A 22451-nucleotide genomic window follows, 5' to 3' on the forward strand; every position below is an offset into this window, starting at 1 on the left:
CAGTGACCCTTCGTCAGAACAGTGATCTTCCCAGACCTGGGGTGGAGAGTGAAACAGCATCAGAATCACCAGTGCTGGAACAAGACTCCCCTAAATGGCAGAGTGACAGTTTAGATTAGATTACTTACTTACAGTGTGGAAACAGGCCCTTCGGCCCAACAAGTTCACACTGACCCTCCAAAAAGCAAACCATACAAACCCATTCCCCTACATCTACCACCACGGGCAATTTAGCATGGCTAATTCACCTAACCTGCACATTTGTTTTTGGACTGTGGGAGGAAACCGGAGCACCCGGAGGAAACCCACGCAGACACGGGGAGAATATGCAAACTCCACACAGACATTGCCTGAGACGGGAATTGATCCCGGGTCTCTGGCACTGTGAGGCAGCAGTGCTAACCACTGTGCCGGGACGAAGTTTGGTGTAGGAGCCATAAGACTGGTCCTGCATGGGTAAGAGGCATGGTTGATGTGAGGTCAGGTCCAATGACATACAAAGTTCAAGTCGGTTTGATAGTCCTGAATAAGCACATGGACTAAATAAACTCATAAATAGTGCAGGAGCAAAATGTGCCCAGGCCCTTCACTGACCTTTCTGACTGTTTTGGGACTCACAGGTTCTCCCTGTCTGTTAAGCATAAAAGATACCTCATAATCTGAGATGGACACGACAGATGTCATTGCCTTGACACCTTTGCCCATCTGAAGAGAAGAATGATTCTTTTCAGATATGCTCTGGACACAAGAGGTGAGCTGCTGTGCATTAAATGCTGCCTGTAACACCTTACCCAATGCTGAAACACCCAGGAGGGCTTCAGAAAATAACATTGGCCTGTATCCTTGGACTTGTGGGGAGGGATATCGTGATTATATCAAAGTCAGCCAGATGGACCTCATAGAATATGAGTTCCCTGGTTGGGGGCTGTTAATCTGGTCAATCAGGGAGCCCTGGCTGGCTGACATAAGCAGGAATGTCAGACATCCTGTTCACTCTGAGAACTGGCTCTGAGGAAGCTGGATCAATATCAAGGACTTTCCACATGTAAATAAAGGGTGACTTGGTGACAGGGTATCGGTCTCTTTAGACTTATCTCAGCTTCATATCTTCTGTCATTTGAACAGGAGCTAGTCAGGGTAAAGCTGCATCTGTTCCCCTTTAATCTGTGTTTTAAATGTGAGTTGCTTTATTCTCTTTTATATACATATACTGGCAGATGTGTCTCTCTCATGCTCTCAGTAACTGTGCTTCTTTATGGTTCTGCAATAGTTACCTCAGTTCCACTTCTAACACAATATATTCAACACAAGATCTTTACTGAAATGAAGTCACAATGTCTACATGCCTCATGGTAGAGGTCATATGACTGCAGCAGACCAAGAGGCACATTTGTACATGGTTGCAATTCAATCTAAACAAGAACATTGAACGAGGCTTCATTAAACTCAGACTGAGAAGACTGAGGGCTGTTCCTTTCATAGAGAGACTATCTAAAGAGTTTATGGAGGTTTTTTACATATGTCAAACATAGCTTGCTAACTACTGAGACCATGTTTTGCAGTGTATGAGAGCTGATCTGTTTTTCACTGGGACGGATCTAAAGCTGTCAATGCGTCTTAATGAGTCGTAGCTTCAATATCGCCCCAAGCATTGGTGTTCAAGTTAAACAGACTGCTGTGGTTTTTGACTGCAGGGCCCACAGTGTTTACCAACTACCTCAGTCGCTGTCTGAAAATCAAATGAGATTCCCTGTCATTCCTTTTCTTTCCTATACAATGCTTCTAACACAGATTCTTGTGCACTTCTCCAGATTTCTTTTGAGTGCTGAGCACAAGTTAAATACTAGGAATTCTCTTTGTTTATCATCTTTGTCCCTCCTTAAAGACAATTAATGTTAATGCTATGGAATGTTGGAATTTATTTCAAGGAGTTGGAGTGTAAGAATAGGGAAGTCTTACTGCAACTGTACAAGGTGCAGGTGAGATCACATCTGGCATACTGTGAGCAGTTTTTTGATCCCCTTATTTAAGGAAAGATATCATTTCATTAGAGGCAGTTCATGAAAGGTTCACTAGGACAATCCCCATTATGGAGGGATTGTCTTATGAGCAAAGGCTAAATAGGTTGGGACTCTACGCATTGGAGTTTAGAGTGTAAGGTGAGCTCATTGAAACGGATAGGATTCTTAAGGGGCTTGACAGGGTGAATGTGATATTTCCCCACATCCGAGAGTCGAAGACCAGAGGGCGTTGTCTCAGAATAAAGGAATGTCAGTTTAAGGCTGAAGTAAAGAGGAATTTCGTGTCTCAGAGGGTTGTAATCTTTGGAACTCCGTGCCACAGAGAGCTGTGGGGGCAGAGTCGTTGTGTATATTTAAAGCTGAGATAAATTCTTGATCATTATGGGAATCGAGAGTTATGGAGAAAAGATGGAAGAGTGATCATGAGGAATATTGGATCAGCCATGATCCTATTGAATGGCAGGGTAGACTTGAGGGCCCAAACATTTATTTGTTTTATAGAATTATGGTTAGCAGTGCTGCCTCACAGCACCAAGGTCCCAGGTTCGATTGCAGCCTCAGGTGACTGTATGTGTGGAGTTTGCACATTCTCCCTGTGTCTGCGTGGGTTTCCTCCGGGTGCTCCGGTTTCCTCCCACAGTCCAAAGATGTGCAGGTCAGGTGAATTGGCAATGCTAAATTGCCCATCGTGTTAGGTGCATTAGTCAGAGGGAAATGGTTCTGATTGGGTTACTCTTTGGAGGGTCGGTGTGGACTGCTTGGGCTGAAGGGCCTGTTTCCACACTGTAGGGAATCAAATCAAATCTAATCTAAATAGAGGAGTAGGATCAAAAATATTGACTAGAAGGTAGAGATGAGGCAATGCAAGGAAGGCAATAAAATCACAGCATAGACTGGTTGGGCAGAATGCCCTGTTACAGTAGTATACATTCTATATAAGACATTGAAGGATCAGTACGGCAAATGAGCTGTGGGGAACAGCAAGTAAAATAGCCAAAGAGAGATAGCCTTCAGATCTGGCGATTTTTGCATAAAGCTGGCATTATTCTTTGAGATCGGATATTGAATGACGTCACAGTGAAGACTCCCCAAGGTAGCAGTGACTGTAATATGATTCAATTTTGTGTACTGTTTGTGAAAGAGAGCATCAGGTCCGAGACTATTTTTAAAGATTAAATCAGAAGAATTACGAGTGCATGAAATCAGAGTTGGCTAAAGTGAATTGGCAAATTAGGTTAAAGGATACATTAATGCAATGATCGACATTTAAGAGAATACGCAGGGTTTCAGCTTCCAATTCTGTTCTGTATGGTTCATTTCAAATGGAAGGGAGTCAATGGAGATTTATAGAGAAAATCATCAACCAAGGGTCCTAGTGCTAATTATACACCAATGGGTATTGTGTGACAGATTGTGTGACAGGGCTCAGCTGTGATGCCTTTCCTGGTTGACATTCACTGTATGGTAAAGAACTGCTGTCTGTAGGATGTTCAAGAAAAATAAATTCAAAGTTAACTAATTAAAGTTACATCCATTTGTGAAAGCCTGCTGCTTATGGAAGGAAAAAGTTGTACGTTTGTTTTAGAAGTTAGGAAATAACATTACAGGCTGGCTCATATTTGTTATTTTCTTGGACAGGGAATGTTTTAAAGCAATTTCATTATTGTACATTGACTCCCAAATCACACAGCTGCAATAAATTCTCAACATGTGCTGGAGTCATTGCTGGAAGAAGCTGAGTTCCATTTTTATTATAATAAGACCACAGCATGGCCAGATTTCCTTCTTCTCCTGTCAGCAGGACAACAAACTGTATTTATATGGTGAGTCAGACAGCGAGACGCTATTTTCCCAGAACTAACAGTGTGGCGCATCTCAGGAAAAGCTCTTGTATGTTCATATTTAACTGCCATCTTCACCCGCTTCGTGCAATTTATATGTAAGTAATGGTGTGTGCTGATGGCCTCATTGTTACTTTCACCAACTGAGCCTTTGTTTAACCATGTCACCTTGTCCAAATACCCAGTGTCTTTCATATTTTAGAGTATCCAACATGTAGCAGTAGTAGGAAAGATATCCATTTTCTGATGGTAATCATATGATCTCTTTCCATTAGTAGCAAATGAGGATTTACAGGTATCTACCAATGAATTAAGTGAACAAATAGCCTCCAAAATGGCCATAAATGAAGATGGACCACTGCTTTTTTACAGCTGACTGTCAGCACCTTTGCCCTGATGTTCGTAGAGTCATACACACGGAAACAGACCCTTGTGTCGAACCAGCCCATACCGAACATAATCCCAAACTAAACTCGTCCCACCTGCCTATTCCTGGCCCATATCCCTCTGAACCTTTCCTATTCATGTACATATCCAAATGTTTTTTAAACATTGTAATTGTCCCACATCCACCACTTCCTCAGTAAGTGTATCCATACCAACTCCTGGTAATTATCCCTGGCCAAATGTGTTGTACTTATTGTTGTTATTTAATAACAGAAACTTCCTAGTTATTAAACAACAAACCTTTTTGTGATCTAAGAACAGTGTGTCTGCTATAGATCTCTATGGTAGCTATCCTCTACCACTAATCACAATATAAGCCCATGACAAAGCAAAGGAAAATTTATGGCAGTAAACGACCTCAAATGACCTGTACCCAGTGCCACATAGAGATGTGGCAAATTCAACAAAGTGCTAGGCATGATCATCTGGGAAAATACCACATAGCCTGGATTCTTGGAATATAACAGTATTTGTACCATCACTGGTGTGCAGCAATTTCACCTGTGGCTGGCAGCAGTGTTCGCATTCCTGTGTGATTTTATTGATTTTCCAGTGATTTTCACTTATATCTATTAAATGTTCATTCATATCTAGTTTGCAAATAATATTATGTGATTTTGCAGGTTTTTTTGCTATCTTTTGCAAGTGAAAAAATTATGAGTTTCTTTACCACTAAGAAAATAGATTACTGAAAATTCATCTCACCGTGTTGCTGGGGAATCTTGTTGTGTGTAAATTATCTACTTTGTTTGTTTTCAGTGACTCCATCAGTGGATTAAGATTTGATAAACATAGTTTTACCTAAATGACTCACTATGAGATGGGGAGTGATTGAACTTTTACACCTTTTGCATTTTTATTCTTGTCTTCTGACTATGTTCATTTATATTGGGATATATTATGTTGATACCCTTCATCTTAAACGCAGGCTACGTTAGCAGATTATTCTGCTGTCAAATATATCAGAATCATAATTGATCCTTTCCTTACCAAAGTCCACACCTGCCACTTTATAATGGGTAGACAAGCAGGAGGCTGGAAGAACAGAGCAAGCCAGGCAGCATCAAGAGGTGGAGAAGTCAATGTTTCGGGTGTAACCCTTCTTTAGATTTTACACCCGAAACATTGACTTCGCCACTTCCTGATGGTGCCTGGCTTACTGTGTTCTTCCAGCCTCCTGCTTGCCTACCTTGGATTCCAGCGTTTGCAGTTTATTTGTCTCTAACTTTACAATAGGCAGGCATTCAGACTGATTTTCCACTCACTCACTAACACATGGATACTAAGGTCTCCTGCAGCATTTAACTGAGGTCAGGTAACTCTACATATAGGGAGGATCTAATTGCCATCCGTATTGGTAAACCTTACACCAAGTGGTTCACCTATGAACCAAGCCCACAAAGGAGCTTAGAATTTGTTATTTCCCTAGTAATTACAAGCAAGGCAAATTTGTGGCATCCAAGTACTGTCTTCAAGAGATGATGAACTGCCGTAACCTGTTTGTATTCTAATGGGATTGCACAGTCAAAATTTGATTTTTCTATCGTTGAACCACTATGGAATGTAAGCTACATATCTAACTGGACTCCTTAGAGTTTATAAGTCTTATGAACACATCAGGGTCATTGTAGCCTCGGATCAGATGGCCCATAAACATTCTGTAAGTTGTTGATGGAATAGAAGGGGACTGAACTAAAGGCTGAAATAAAAACCACTTGCATGGAAAGTGATTCTCTACTCACTGCAGAGATTATTTGGTGAGCAGTTGAGATCAATAAATGGGTTACACAATTGGTCCTATGGGATGGATGCCACTATATCCATGCCCACCAATGTCTCAGTCTGTGCCATGATTTTTCTCTGCACTTGCTCAGTAGCTGTAACACTATACATTTGGTTCTGATATAATCGATAGGTCCATTCTCATGCGATTATAAGAAAATCGTGTAATAGCTGCGCCATGTAAACTAATAGAGCCAGAATTGTGTTCTAGCCAATAGAGGTAAGGAAAGTTTGCATTCTTCAAATGATGGTCTAAATTCTCCACTTAAAGCCACTTCATGTGGAAGAAACACATCTTATTGCTGAACCAACTGTATTCTGCATTCTGCTCTATTACCCTGATGTATTGATATAAGGCATGATTTGCCTGAATATCATGCAAAACAGTACTATTCAATGTATCTCAGTACATGTGACAATAATTCAAATCAAATCAATTGTTTCAAATGAAACAAGTAATAAGGTACTTTGCTACAAGCCAAGAAAAGTTTGGATGAAAGTCAAATCCAACCTATGACCTGTAGTAATCAGGGTAAGGAAATGTATATTCTACCTTTCAAGACTCAGGTTGTTTCAAGTCATTATGGGACAGTGATCATACTTTCAGAAATATTTAATTGGCTGCAATGTACAATATCTGAAGAAGGAAATAAGGAAAGAATGATTCTCAAAAATATTAACAATGACTAAATCACAGAATTGACTAAAGGAGGCCACTTAGCCTATCATACCAGTTCAATTATGTAGTGCCAATCTTCTGCCTTTTCCCTACATCCCCGCACACCATTTCTATCCAAATAATCATTCAATGCCCACAATTGAACCTGCTTCCACCACATTTCCACCAAATTATGGCAAATTAGCCAGAGGGGCTGAAATAACTCCACAGAGGTTAGTATCCCACCACCAAGTTACCCTTTATTAACACATGGAAAGTCCTTGACACTGCTCCAGCTTCCTCAAAGCCAGCTCTTAAGAGTGAACAGAACCTCTGACATTCCTGTTTATATCTTTCAGGCAGAGCTCCCTGATTGGAACTGTTAATCTGGTCAGTCAGGGAACTCATATTCTATGAGGTTGACCTAGTTGCAATCTCTACATCCCTCCCCCTCTGGTCTTTTCTGTTTTAGCATGTCCTGGAGCGTTTTAGCATCAGGTCAGATTCCTCCGACTCTATGTTAGATACGGGTGGCATGTAATGTACAGGAGCTCACCTCTTGTACCTGGAGCATCTTTGAAGGAATTCATGCTCTTCTTTCAGTGGCAAAGGCAACGATGCAGCAAGATCCGCATTATCCATCTCAGATTATAAGATAGCTTCAAAACTTAATGGAGAGGGTGTATACATGGGTTCTGAAAGCCTTTCCAACTGTAACAAGGAATGTTTTGCTCCCACACCAAGTTTGTGCCTTTCATATGGTCCATGTATTTGTTCCTACAAAAACTTTGTGCATCACTGGTCCTGACCTTGTGTTGACCAAGCCTCTTACCCATGCAGGACCATTTCCGTTGTTCCTACATCAAACATTGTCCCCTGTAGTAAACGGTCTCTCTTGCTTGGCAGAGACTAGTGTCCAGCACTGGCATTCCTGATGCCGTTTCATCAGGGGGTGGCAGCAAATGCATCTGCATCACTACTTGGCCTCCCAGATTGTGTTCCAATCTATAATTAGTATTATAGTTCACTGTTAAATTTGGTCCGATGCTATGGGCGGCACTACATTGTCCATAGGGGTTTGTAGTCCATTATTATTACAAATTTATAATCATAAGGACATTGGTGGAACTTCCTGACTCCAAATATGACCGCCAAACATTCCTTCCCTATCTGGACGTAGTTGCGCTATGCCTTAATCAAAGTCCTGATGCATATGTTATTGGGACTTCCTCTGTATTGGGCCAACCATGAGCTAATACTACCCTGATGCCTCACGGGTAGCCATCACATGTCAATACCAGATCTCACTTAAGATCATAGTGTTAAAGCACCTTAGAAGATGCTAGCTGTTTCTTCATTTCCCTGAAAACTATGGCTTGGCTACACAATCATTTCCAAGGCTGACCTTTGCTTTGGTGTTGATGCAAAGGTGCCAGGATAGAGGCTGGGTAGTGTATGAACATCCCGTAATAATTCACCAGCTGAAGAAAGGACGTAAGTTCTGGTGCAGATATGGAAGCCGGGGCACTTTTGATTGCCCTCACTTTATCTTCCAACAGATGTAACCAGCTGGTGTTGACTCTGTAACCCAAGTAGGTCAGTTGAGGTGCCTGGTACACACATTTTTGTTAGGCATAAGCCCGTGTGGGAGAAACATCTAAGGATTATGTCCAAGTTCTCTAAGTGCTCCTTATTGGTTTTCTCTATTATTAGCATGTCATCGAGATAAATGGGGTGGATCTTGCAAAATCTTTCACTTGAAAAATTGCACAGGCTGACAATTCTCAAAGTGACATTCTGATATATTGGTACAAACCCTTATGGATGTTAATTGGAGCATACATCTGAGAATCTTCTCCTCACCGCAATTGCAAATATGCATGGCTCATGTCCATCTTTGTGAAGGATAGCTCCCCTGCCAGCTTTGCATCCAAATCCTCCGTGCGAGAAATTGGGTATTTATCCAGTTGCGAAAAGTGGTTTGCCATTTGTTTAAAATCCCCACAGAGGGGGTTCTTCCTCCTGGGAGGGTCTCGGATTTTCCTGAACGATCATGGCTAGTCATTCGTTTAAATGGGGCACCTGGAATGTTAAAGGGAGTCACTCTCCAATTTAAAGGAAAAAGATACTGTCAAATCTTAAAAAAGGAGAAGGCCGTTGGAGCCCTTTTACATGAAACACACCAAAACTGACAAAGAGCATTTGAAGCTTCAGCAGGGAGGATTTGGCCAGGTATTCTTCTCATCTTTCAACTCAAAGTAGAGGAGTGCCCAATCTTATCCGGAAGAACCTTACATTTCAAATGTTAAGTCAAATAAAGGATGAGTCCGGGCAACTTAAAGCTCTAATGTATGGAGAGGGATATGGGATTTTGAATGTATATTGCCCCCCGGCACATCCTTTTAAATTCGTAACAGATGCGCTTTCCACTTAGGTACGGCCAGTAACCCATCGGGTGATGTGGGAGACTGCCAAAGCCTATGTGCGGGGCTTGATTATCGCATATTCTGCAACCCGGAAATGACAGAGGGGAGAACAACAATGTTTGCTCGATGCTTGCCTGAAGGCAGTGGAGTCAGCGTTTGTTGATAGGCCTTCCATAACTAAATTACATCTATTTGAGAAGCAGAGACTATTTGAGTATGGTGATAAGCCGGGCAGGTATCTAGCATACCTTGCCAGAAAGAAGAAGGCTCCCCAATCTATTACATCTATTAGAGAGAGTGCTGGTACTTTGACTTGTGATCCTAAAAAGATCAATGCAGCATTTAGAAAGTTTTGTTTTGAGCTGTATCAGTCGGGGGGTTGTGAGGATGTAGCGAGGAAGATGGAGTCCTTTTTTAAGAACCTGGACCTCTCGGGTATAACCTCGGAGCAGGTGTTTTTTGAATACCTCCCTGACAACTCCGGAAGTGCAGGAGGCGGTGAGGCAGCTCCAGAGCGGTAAAGCGCCCGGGCCAGATGGATTTCAGACTGGGTTCTACAAAGAGTTTAAAGATGAACTGGCCAGACCACTTATAGGCATGTACAACTATTCATTTAGTCAAGGTAGTCTCCCTCCCTCCTTGAGAGAAGCAAATACCTCTCTCATCGTCAAGAAAGGGAAAGCCCCTATATCCTTACTGAACGTGGACTTTCAAATCCTGTCGAAAATGCTGGCATTTATCATAAAAGTGGATCAGACGGGGTTTATTAAGCATTGCAGATCTACTAATAATATTAGAAGAGTACTAAATATGGTACAAGTACGCCAGCCAAGAGCAATACCAGGCTTGGTCATCTCCCTAGATGCAGAAAAAGCATTCGATTGGGTGGAATGGCCATACCTTTTTTATATCATGGGGCGGATTGGCCTTGGAGAGGTTTTTAACCAAATGGGTCGCAGTGCTATATAATGACATGAAAGGGTGCCCTCTCTTGCCACTATTATTTACACTAGTGATCGAACCGCTGGCAGAAGCTCTCGGATGGACCCCAATATAACGGTCACCAAGGTAGGATCAGGCAAGCATAAAATTATTGTTTGCGGATGATGTCCTTCTTTTCTTTGACAATGACATCTGTGCTCCACTTAATACAAGTGATTAATTTATTTGGTTCGTTTTCAGGGTACAAAGTTAATTTTATGAAAACAGAAGCCATGCTGGTGGGAGGTCTTACCAGCATATCCAACTTTGTGGATGGAACCCGCTTCCCCCTTCGGTGGTCGCAGGGAGGTTTTCTCGACTTAGGCATTTTTATTACCCCAGCACAAAGCTAACTATGTGCATCTGCAGCACGGTGGTTCAATGGTTAGCACTGCTGCCTCACAGCACCAGGGTCCCAGGTTCAATTCCAGCCTTGGGCGACTATCTGTGTAGAGTTTGCACATTCTTCCTGTATCTGTGTGGGTTTCCTCTGGGTGCTCCAGTTTCCTCCCACAGTCCAAAGATGTGCAGGTCAGGTGAATTGGCCATGCTAAATTGCCCATAGTGTTAGGTGCATTAGTCAGAGGGAAATGGGTCTGGGTGGGTTACTCTTCAGAGGGTCGGTGTGGGCTGGTTGGGCCAAAGGGCCTGTTTCCACACTGTAGGGAATCTAATCTAATCTGTTACAGAAAATGAGGCTGGGAAGATCTCCCGATATCCTGGTTGGGGACAATAGCTCTGGTCAAGATATATGTTCTCCCTTGCCTATTATAGCCTATGAGAATGCTTCCTTTGATATTGCTGAGGCAAGCGCTGCGTAGGCTTTATGGTTGGCTCAGTTCCTTTGTTTGGCATCATAGACGGCCCCTTATCAAATTAGATAAATTGTAGCTCCCACAAGAAAAGTATTGGATATCGAGGCTTCCCAGTAAAAATGCCCCCTCTTCAACCTATTGTTTATGGATAAGATGAGAACTGTCATTGTAAAAGACCAATTGTCCTAAATACAGCAAAGCTTGGAGGATGATCCAACAGGATGAAGGTAATCTTCAAAAAACCTCCCCCTTCACTCCTATGGTGGAAATGTTGGGATTTCAGCCAGGCTTGACAGACGCTGACTTTAAACTTTGGGAGTCCAGAGGAATCTGCTGCTTGGGAGATCTATTCATGGGGAGGTCATGATATCTTTCGAACAGTTGTGTCAGAAGTTCGGGTTACCTAGCAAGGACTTCTTTGGATATTTACAAATATGAGACTTCATACAAAAAAAAACCACATTGATGACCAATCCTTATAAATCGGATATGGAGCATGGAGTGCTTCAGCCAGTGGATGTCTCCTCGGTCAGTACTCTCCATCACTCGCAAGGTAATAATGTGTCGAAGAACATGGAATGACTGTATAAATCCTGGACTCAAGAATTGGGGATGGAAATCTCCTCGGAGATGTGGGAGGACATCTGGGAAAATGCCAGTAAGATATCTATCTTAATAGGACTCAAGCTATTCAATTGAAGATACTTCATGGGCCCATATAGCACCAGAGCGGCTTGCAAAGTTTAAGATAGGAGTGTCCCCAATGTGCCCTAAGTGTAAAATAGAAGTTAGTATTCTCATTCATTTTTGGCGGACATGCCATAAGATCTGCTGATATTGGCACAATGTAGTGAATGCCTTGGCAAAGATCTTGGGTTGGATTTTGGGTTTTTCAAATTTTCTTTCTCTAGATGCACATGGGAAGAAACTGTTTACTATCCTCTCCTTTTGTGCAAGGAAAAACATCTTAGTAAGCTGGGTACCGGAAAGTCCCCCAGGACTCTCGAATTGGTACAGGATAGTTGTGGAACACATTTCCCTGGACTTCCTTACGAATATGGTGCACCAAAAAATTGAATTGTTTTATAGAACATAGCAGCCCTTTTTGAGCTATATCGATGCAGATATATTGGCCATATTATCTGGGGCCTTGGTCTAGCCATGAGGATAATGTTTGTTGGTTCGGGTGTCTTTGGAATGAAAAATCCTGTATAAATACGGGTCTGCTTACTATGCTTTTTTTTGCTACTATTGCTACTATTGTAGCTTTTTTTATATAGCGTTTTTTTTCTTATATTTTACTGCGTTTTGGTACTTCGTAGAGTAGAAAGACTTCTGGTTATTTAATTAGGATCTCACTCAGGCAATGACTTTCTCATTAAAAAATGTTGAGCCAATCTAGGTGAATCTCTCTCACCAATTTTGCCCCATCTGGCTTGGGTCAGAGCCTTTTACTACAATCAGTGGTAACTGAACCAGCTGCTTCGCATAAGAAACTGGAACTGATGTTATACCCTTAATCAGTAAAGGTTCCCCAGTATAGGTTCTCAGTCTAGCCAAAGTCTTGTGCAAACTTAAGAGTTGGACTCCAGTTGTGAAGTTTGTTAAAGACTGGTTCTGTTGCTTCAAATTCTGACTGTAGCAGAAATATTGTAAAAAATAGCATTCTCGCCTTAATCATGAAATTGCAGATTTCCTAGAAATTTGGAAATTTCTAGGTGTTATTTATAGTTGTTGTGGTTCTGTTCGCCGAGCTGGAAATTTTTGTTGCAAACGTTTCGTCTTTGTTTGGCTAGCCCTATAATGGTCGTGTTTTCCCAGTCGAATTCGTGTTGCTTGTCATCTGCGTGTGTGGCTACTAAGGATAGCTGGTCGTGGCGTTTCATGGCTAGTTGATGTTCATGGATGCGGATCGTTAGCTGTCTTCCTGTTTGTCCTATATAGTGTTTTGTGCAGTCCTTGCCTGGGATTTTGTACACTACATTAGTTTTGCTCATGCTGGGTTATGCTCATGTTATTTATAGTAATTGGTGTGTTAATGCCATTAAGTCTGCTCCTCCATTTGCCAAAAATCATTGGCCTGATGTGATGGTGGCTTGACGCTTTTAACAGAACAAAAATAACAATACTAGAAATATAGGAATGGGAGCAGGCCATTTGGTGCTTGAGCCTGCTCCACCATTTGATGAGATAATGCTGATCTGTGGCCTAATTCCCTTAATACTTTTGCTGAACAAAATTTTATCTATCTCAGTTTTAAATTAACAACTGATCTAATATCAACTGTCATTTGTGGAAGTGAGTTGCAACCCTCTATCACCCTTTGTTCATGGAAATGCTTAGCAACGTCTCTCCTGAATGGTATAGTCCTAATGTTTTTACCATGCCCCTAGTATTAAAATCCCCAACCAACAGAAATAGTTTATCTGCTCTGTCTTCTCCTGTTAATATCTTGAAGACTTTTAAATTCTATAGATAACAACCCTAATTTGTGTAATCGCTCCACATAACTTAATCCCTGAAGTCCAGGTATCATTCTTGTAAACCTATGTTGTACTCCCTCCGTGGCCAATGTATTCTTCCTCAGGTGTGGTGCCCAGATATTCTCAAAATACTCCAGGATTTTTATAGCTGCATCTTTTGCATCCTTACATGCCAGTCCTCTAGATATAAGGACCTACATTCCATTTACCATCTTAATTATTTTATGCACCTGTTAGTGAAATTGTAAAAACCTATGTGCCCGAATCCCCAAGTTTCTTTGAATATCCACAGTATTTAACTTCACACTATCCAGATAGTAGAATATGGGAAACCTTGTACTTGCTTACTTTGAACTCCATCTGCCACAGTTTTACCCATCAATGTCCCTTTTAAATTTTATTCTATTATCTGCACTGTGTGCAATGGTGCCTAATTTTGTCTCATCAGCAAATTTAATTTATGATTTTCTATGCCATTATCCAAATCATTAATAAATAATGTGAATAATTGTGGGTCAACTGCTCACATCCTGCCAAATTGAGTACCGAGCCATTATCCCTATTTTTCTGTTGCTTGCTACCTCAATCAATTTCCCAGTCTTGTCAGTAATTTGCCCTCAATTCAGTGGGCCTCTGCTGAAATTAATAGGCTCTTATATGACGCTGTATCAAATGCCTTCTGGAAGTCTATATAAACAACATCCATAGACATTCTCCAGGCCACTTTCTTAGTCACTTCTTCAAAAAAATCATTGAAGTTTGTCAGATATAACCTGCCTGTCATGAATCCATGCTGGCTTTCCCTGATTAGCTGAAAATGTTCGAGGTGTTTAGTTTCCCTTCTTTGATTTATAGATTGCAACAAGTTTTCCACCACATGCTAAATCTTCACCCTGCACAACTACTGATACCCCAATCCTTTCAAATCAATTGTTGTGCTTTTCTACTACATTCATAGGATGTAAGAGTTGCGGTGTTGTTGGTTAGGGAGTGATTTGCAGCATTTTGACACAGTTATAATGAAGAAACAGTGATATAGTTCCAAGTCAGGATGTTGTGCAGCTTGTATAGTATAAAGGGTTAATTCTAACTGTTGTGGTAATCAAAAGTGTGCAGCATCACAGGAAGTGAGGCCACTTCACATGGTATTAGAATACCTCATGGTAGCTATAGCCCACAGTTAGATGTGCTTCAATAATATTGATGCTTTCTTTTTCTTTAAGTAGAGTCTTTAAATATTCTCTATTAGCCTAATAACCAGTTTTGAAGAAGAATCATACCATTCTTGAAATATAAACTTTATTTGTTTCTCCAAACATGTTGCCAGACCTGCTGAGTTTCTCTGGCATCATCCATGTTTGTTTCAAATTTCCGTCAGCTGCAGTATTTTGCTTTCCCTCAGTCACTGGACGCTCATTATGAGTCTTGGGAATGAAGTCCAGTGACTATTATTACCCACCTACACTCGGTCAACTTAGCAGAGAATGGGAATTGTGCATCATTATTTAGAATTTTCAGTGCAGAAACAAGCCACACAATTCTCCTCCCATTGTACTTCTGCATTTCCTTATATTCCTTTCGCCCTCATATGCTTATCTAGTTTCCCTTAAATACATTTACAATTTTCTTGTGATCACTTCATCTGATTTCAAATTGGACATGCTCACCATCTCTGGGACAGAGATTTCACGGAGTTCGATTTATTGGTGACTGTGTTACATCTATGGCCTGTGGCCTTGATCTTTGGCACAGGTGTGGGCAAACAATATGAGGAAACTAGTCTTTGACGCCCCTGTGTTTTCTCCATTTTCATTTCACCCTCTGGTCTCTCGGTCGTGTCTTTCCTCAGCACTGTCCCCACTCTGGTCAGCCTTGCCTGAGTTTGGGTTCTTCTATGTCAGAATTGCCTGTAAAGCCAGCTATGGCCAACACTCTCACCTTGTATTTCTGGGACTGCAGAGCTGCTGGCTATCCAATTGGCAGGACTTTCTCCTGAGATAGGAGCAGATGTCTTACTTAAAGTAATTAGTACCAAACTCAGCATTACTGTGGTGCCTGGGCTTGCCATTAACAGGCCTGCAAAATCCTGCCTTCTGCATTGCTTAGTATAGTTATTCAGGATCTGGAATGCCTGAGAGGCAGATTCAGTCTTTGCCTTGGAAAGAGAATCTCATTATCTGAAGAGATAAGGTTTGCTTAGCTACAGGGAGAAGGTGGAAGGGACACTGAGTCAATTGCTTTCTTCAGAGGGTCAGCACAAACACAACGGTGTAGATGGGCTCCTTTCTACATCTCAACCTCATCTCAACATTTCCAGTCATGAAAATTATGACACCAAACCATTTAAAGGTGTAGAGCTTTAGGGAAAGAATTCAAGAACATAGAACGTAGCCTCCCAATGATGAGGGATGTGCAAGGGGCCAGAATTGAAGGACTGTAGAGATTTGAGGATTTTACGACTGGAAGGTTAGGGAGGAGCCATTGAAAATACAAAGGATGTGTCCAAAACTCTAACCAAGTGGATTAAGGAGGTAGTGAGAAACTGGAGTCAAATTTTGATGGTGAGAAAGGGATTTGTAATTTCGGAAAACTGTTACTTGAATAAAACTTTTCAAGAGTGGGAGGGAGGTGGTCATGCAGAAAGAGAATCACAGAGGTCTAGGCACTGGTGACATAAAATTTGTCTTCTGTTGGCTGAGGAGACACAGACCAAATAGTGTGAAGAGTGTAGTGATGTTTGCAGGATGTTTCTGGGATCATTATGCAGCTATACTACTCAAACAGGTTTACAGTAGCGCCTTGACTTATGAACTTAATCCGTTCCGGGACCCGGTTCACGAACCGAAAAGTTTGCGAACCGAATCAATTTTTCCCATTGTTCGGATAGCGTAGGAATGCTTGGACGGCTGTTCACGGCGCACGCGCCAAAGACGAACTGAATGAGATCACGTGGGGCCCGAGAGCTTTTGCGTTCAACAAGCGCGTAGCAAAGCAGAACAATGAAACCACGTGGTCGCACACAGGCGTTCGGACCTTTGTTCGTACCTTGAATTTCGTACATATGTTGAAGCAAAATGTTACGTACAGTCCTGTTCAGAAACCGATTTGTACATGAACGGGATCGTTCGTATGTCGAGGCGCTACTGTATTTAGAATAGAGGTGTTTCTCACTGAAATAATTAGATGAATCCATAAAGTGTAGCATAATGATCAGCTTTTTATTTGTACAACAAAAACACAGCTGTTACTTGACTATTTTGTTTAGGCTTCTTTTGTGTTCACACAATCCAACTGGATAAGTTTGGGAACTGTGAATAAGATATTAAAAGAACACTGGTTGCTGGACCCTTGCACTAATGTGTCATCTGTTATCTAGACCTAGGTGGGAATTGGGCTACTATTGTTAGGCTCTGAATCTATCACCTCTTTGGCCTATCTGAGAAGGTTTCTTTATCTTGAATATTGGCCACTGCAAGAAAGTATTTTCTGTATTTGGTATTGGGTGAAGATGTTGTTTGATTTCTCTTCATTCAGACACTGCATATCAAGTAAGTAGCTGGGATCAAGAGAAACAATTGCAGTATTGATGGATCTGATTTTATCCTCTTTATTTGCAGGGTGGCGGGGACTGCCCGGAGATGAGTATGGGAGCAATTAAGCAAGCGCTCGAAGTATCCCAACCTAGTTCTTTTATCTATGTTTTTACTGATGCCCGGGCAAAGGACTATCAACTGACGAAGGATGTCCTGCAACTCATCCAACTGAAGCAGTCCCAGGTAAGCAAGAAGAGCTAACTGAGATGGTACAGGTCTGGCCTCTGAATCCGCAAAAAAGGGTGAACATTACAATCGTGAGTGTTGATTCAATGAGTGAGTTACAGATTGACATTTCCTTTCAGAGTTTTGAGGCTGATTTCTACCTGTTGCTTTTCGATAGAACATTAAAGATTTTTGAGCTACCTTGTGGAAGCATGTCAGTGGGGCTTTGTACTTGCCATTGAAGCTCAGCATGGAAGTAGGTGTCCTGTTGTATTCACAATATACCAAGCCAGCATTCTATTTCCCTGAGGTACTGGGTTCCTGGTAAGTGGAGATGCTTCATAATGCATCGGGCCTATTCTGAGGCAGAGCCAAGGAGGTTTGAAGAGGTAGCAATGGTTTCTTCCTTGCACGACATATCAAAACTGAAGTTCCATCTGTCAAAGTGGGTGTGTGGGTCCTGATGGAATTATTTCTTCAAGGTGGAAGTCATTGGTGCATTTTTAAATAAAAGTAGATGCATTATTGTAAATGTACCATTGTAAATATGCCTCTGGCATTGCTCACCAACAGATGATGAACAATTAGATTAGATTAGATTACAGTGTGGAAACAGGCCCTTCGGCCCAACAAGTCCACACCGACCCGCTGAAGTGAAACCCACCCATACCCCTCCATTTACCCCTTACCTAACACTACGGGCAATTTAGCATGGTCAATTCACCTGACCCTGCACATCTTTGGACTGTGGGAGGAAACCGGAGCACCCGGAGGAAACCCACGCAGACACGGGGAGAATGTGCAAACTCCACACAGTCAGTCGCCTGAGGCAGGAATTGAACCCAGGTCTCAGGCGCTGTGAGGCAGCAGTGCTAACCACTGTGCCACCGTGCCGCCCACTTATTCTAATAAGTATGGTGACAATGCACTTGGGATAGATTTCAGATGCATTCCATGATGCGGAGTTCTCAACAATAGTTTGAAATAGGATTGAAAAAGGTGAAAAAGTACCTCAAAATGCTTAACATCGACAGCCATGACAGCATGAAATGTGTTTTCTAGCTTATTGTTTTATTTATGTAGTTGTAAATCTTCTGTGGAATTGCTGTCACAGATTCAAAACCAAATATAGACTTTGGCCGAAGAGGGATAATCGTGTGAAGATATTCAAACATACTTCAGTGATAGAATTCTTTGGTTTCTACTGTTCAGTTGATATTGCCCACAACAGTTTCTCTGCAGTCCAGGTTGAAAAAGTAGGAGATGCAGTAGGCTGCTGTAATTACAGCGTGCAATGTTTATAGTAGCTGTTCACATTAGAATTGCGCACTCAGGACTTCATAACGGGAAAGGTTGACTGAAAATTCTGACTAAAAATATAGCAACAAGATTTTGATCACAGAATGTGTGTAGATATCAAAAACCTATTTGATGCTGTTGGGAGAATTAATTGGTTAAGCTTCCAATATGGTGTTTGAGTGGATGAACTCATGGCCAGCAGAGGGATACCTTTCCTCTAATATACACAACACCTCTGCGATCCTTTAGACTACTTTACCATCACTTAAGAGTTTGCGATTTGTAACTGGATTTTTCTCATCTTCCAGGAGATTACACAGCTGGGTAGATAAGTACAGTATTGTGATATATAAGGCATCAAGACTATGTTAGATAGGCTGGTGGGCCTTTCTTGTCAATTATCTTTGTGTGATTTTGGAGTTATTATAGTACAAGCTGAACAGGATGTGTTATAACCTTATTTGTATTGCATTGTTATAGGACCTGAGACTAATGCTGTGGGAGTGGAGTAAGATTAATGCTAAAAGTACTTAGCCTTCTGTCCAAAACATACTAGTGAAGGAAAACAAGGTGTCAAGCAAACCCCACACTTGAAATCAGCATTGGATGTTTTGTATATGCAAATGAAGAGTCTAATTACTATTTAGGATCCTTTATAAAATTGTTTTGGTGGCACCAGCTGTGGGGGAGAAATTGAGGACTGCAGATGCTGGAGATCACTTTGTGGTGCTGGAAAAGCACAGCCAGTCAGGCATCATCCGAGGAGCAGGAGAATCAACGTTTCGAGCATAAGCTGTTAATCAGCAACTGGGGGAGGCACAAAGGGGCTGAGAGATAAATGGGATGGGGGTGGGGTTGGGGGGAAGGTAACTGGGAATGTGATAGGTTGGGGTTGATGGTGATAAGTTGGAGCGGAAGGTGGAGTGGATAGGTAGGAATGAAGATGGACAGGTACTACAGACTAAGAGGATGATTACAAGTTGGAGGGTTAGATCTGGGATGAGGTGGGGGGAGGGGAGATGAGGAAACTGCTGAAATCAGTATTGATCCCATGTGGTTGGAGGGTCCCAAGGCGGAAGATGAGGCATTCTTCCTCTTGGCGTCGGGTGGCTAGAATCTGGTGGTGGAGGTGGCCCAGGACTTGCATGACCTTGGCAGAGTGGGAGGGGAATTGAAGTGTTCAGCAACAGGGTGGTGGGGTTGTTTAGTGCTTGTGTCCCAGAGATGTTCGCTGAAATGTTCCGCAAGTTAGCATCTTGTCTTCCCAATGTAGGGGAGACCACATTGGGAGCAACAGACCCAATAGATGATGTGTGTGGAAGTGCAGGAAAATCTCTGCTTTATGTGGAAGGATCCTTTGGGGTCTTGGACGGAGGTGAAGGGGAGGTGTGGGCGCAGGTTTACACTTTCTGCGGTGGCAAGGGAAGGTGCTGGGAGTGGATGGTGGGTTGGTGGGGTGCATGGAACTAACAGAGAACTCGCAGAGGGAATGGTCTCTGCAGAATGCTGATAGAGGTGGGGGAGGGAAATATATCTCTAGTGGTGGGTCTGTTTGTAGGTGGCGGAAATAGCTGAGGATGATATATTGTATTCGGTGCTTGGTGGAGTGGAAGGTGAGGACCAGCTGTATTCTGGAAAATGTGCCCTACATGGAAATCCCTCAAAGAGACTTCTGCAGGCTACCACCAAAAAAGCGAAGCATTTAATAAGTAATGATTATCTAAATTTGAAGAACCGCTCTACATAGGGAATTTCACGGCTTTGCTTTAAAATCACCATCTTCCAATGCTGGCTATCCTCTCTCTCGATGGCTGCATTCTCCTCTGCTTACTCTTCCAGTCGCTATCCTTAACTTGCCCTCTGAGATTTCTGCCCTCCTTCTTCACAATCAGACTGGTTTAGTTTGGAAAACCTGGTCAGCATGGACAAGTTGGACCAAAGGGTCTCCATAACTCTTTGACAACTGCTACACCCTTCCACTGCACAGCGATGTGCTGACTCTTTCTCCCTTCGTCTCATAGAACATAGAACATAGAAGAATACAGCACAGTACAGGCCCTTCGGCCCTCGATGTTGCGCCGATCCAAGCCCACCTAACCTACACTAGCCCACTATCCTCCATATGCCTATCCAATGCCCGCCCGCTTAAATGCCCATAAGGTGGTGGGGTCCATTTACATCCTGGTAAACCTCCTCTGCACCCGTTCCAGTGCCTCCACATCCTTCCTATAGTATGGCGACCAAAACTGCACACAATATTCCAGATGCGGCCGCACCAGAGTCTTATACAACTGCAACATGACCTCAGGACTCCGGAACTCAATTCCTCTACCAATAAAAGCCAGTACGCCATATGTCTTCTTCACCGCACTATTTACCTGGGTGGCAACTTTCAAAGATCTGTGTACATGGACACCAAGATCCCTCTGCTCATCCACACTACCAAGTATCCGACCATTAGCCCAGTACCCCATCTTTTTGTTACTGTTACCAAACTGAATCACCTCACACTTAGCTACATTGAACTCCATGATTACAACAACATCCATGCCTCACTCCTCCATTTGCTGACTTCCTCCTTCCCTCTCCTGCTCACTGCCCTTGTTCCCTTGCCCTCCCTCATTGCTGCACCTCCTTGTACCATCTTTTCTCCCCTCTTGTCATCTTTGCTGTCTTTGATGTCCTGCAAGTCCAAAGGAACATGTTCTGAAAGCTTTAGCCTATTTTCTGTTACTTTCGTGAGATGTTCAGTGAGTATTGTTATGCTAGACTGTTAGCGTGTTGTTGGCAAAAGCTAAACAGATGCTAGAAATACTCGACAGGATTAGCAGTGCCTGTGGAGAGACTAAACCAGAATTCTGCTGCATCTGCTGACTATTTACAGAGTTTTACTTTTATTTCCAATATCTGGTATTCACAATATTTTGTCATTTTTTTGGTTTGAAACTAAACTTATAGACTCTGTTCTGAAAGGGATTTCTTTAAGCAAAATGTTAAAACCTAATGCTAATCTAAGGGTTGAGGGGCTCCTGAGGAATATTAATTGGGAGTAGATTAAAGTGATTGAAATTATTTTCCAAACAGGTTGTGTTTGTGTTAACTGGAGACTGTGGGGATAGAGACCATCCTGGCTATCGAGCATTTGAAGAGGTAGCTTCAATGAGTTCAGGTCAAATATTCCACCTGGATAAACAGCAGGTCAATGAGGTAAGCAGATGCACCCTTTAGCTGAACTGATCCTTTTCCACAGGGATGTTTCCCAGAGGGCCAGGTTAAATGCTTTGAAAAACCTGAATTGTGTTTGTTGTTCTGGAATAACATAATGTACGTTAAATATGTGCTACTGGACAGTGATCAGGAACAGAAACCTTGGGATTTTTCTCCTCCCTAGTCCAATCACATTCTTGGAAGTTGTAAATTCATGAACAATGGTTACTGGAGGAAGTCACACCAAAGTTTAGAAATATTCTGCATAGAAGGAGTTTTAGAAGATCTTCAGCTCTTGTAGCCCTGCTGGAGTCTTTGTCAAAGCCCAGTAGTTTTTAAATATGATCAGCTTTCTGTGTCTACCATCCTTCCAAGCTGTGAGTTCTAGATTCCCAACAACTCCTAGGTGAAAACAAGTTCCTGTCAAATTTTCTATAAACCTCCAGCCTGCCATAATATAGGCAGCTCTCAGTCAAAGGCAGCTACTTGACCAGGAAAAGCACCATAATTTCACTTTTGATCATGCAGATACTTTCCAGCAGGTTGACCATGAAAACACAATGATAACCATTGTGGTAACAATCCACTCATTCATTAATGTCCTTTAATATCTGAAGGAGCAGGAGAATCGACGTTTCGGGCATGAGCCCTTCTTCAGGAATGAGGAGAGTGTGCCAAGCAGGCTAAGATAAAAGGTAGGGAGGAGGGACTTGGGGGAGGGGCGTTGGAAATG

The 22451-nt window shown here is 42.2% G+C and overlaps 1 protein-coding gene across 1 annotated transcript in view; it reads left to right on the forward strand.

Moving 5' to 3' along the window:
* LOC122564614 (hemicentin-1-like) overlaps positions 1-22451 on the forward strand; it is a 429834-nt gene that overhangs the window by 41841 nt on the left and 365542 nt on the right. Inside the window, exons 3-4 of the mRNA XM_043719704.1 lie at positions 17072-17230; positions 21596-21718. Coding sequence (XP_043575639.1) covers positions 17072-17230; positions 21596-21718 — 282 coding nt within the window. The remainder of the gene's footprint in view (positions 1-17071; positions 17231-21595; positions 21719-22451) is intronic.

This window comes from Chiloscyllium plagiosum, chromosome 30 (assembly GCF_004010195.1).
Source record: "Chiloscyllium plagiosum isolate BGI_BamShark_2017 chromosome 30, ASM401019v2, whole genome shotgun sequence".
NCBI classification, from domain to species: Eukaryota; Metazoa; Chordata; class Chondrichthyes; order Orectolobiformes; family Hemiscylliidae; genus Chiloscyllium; species Chiloscyllium plagiosum.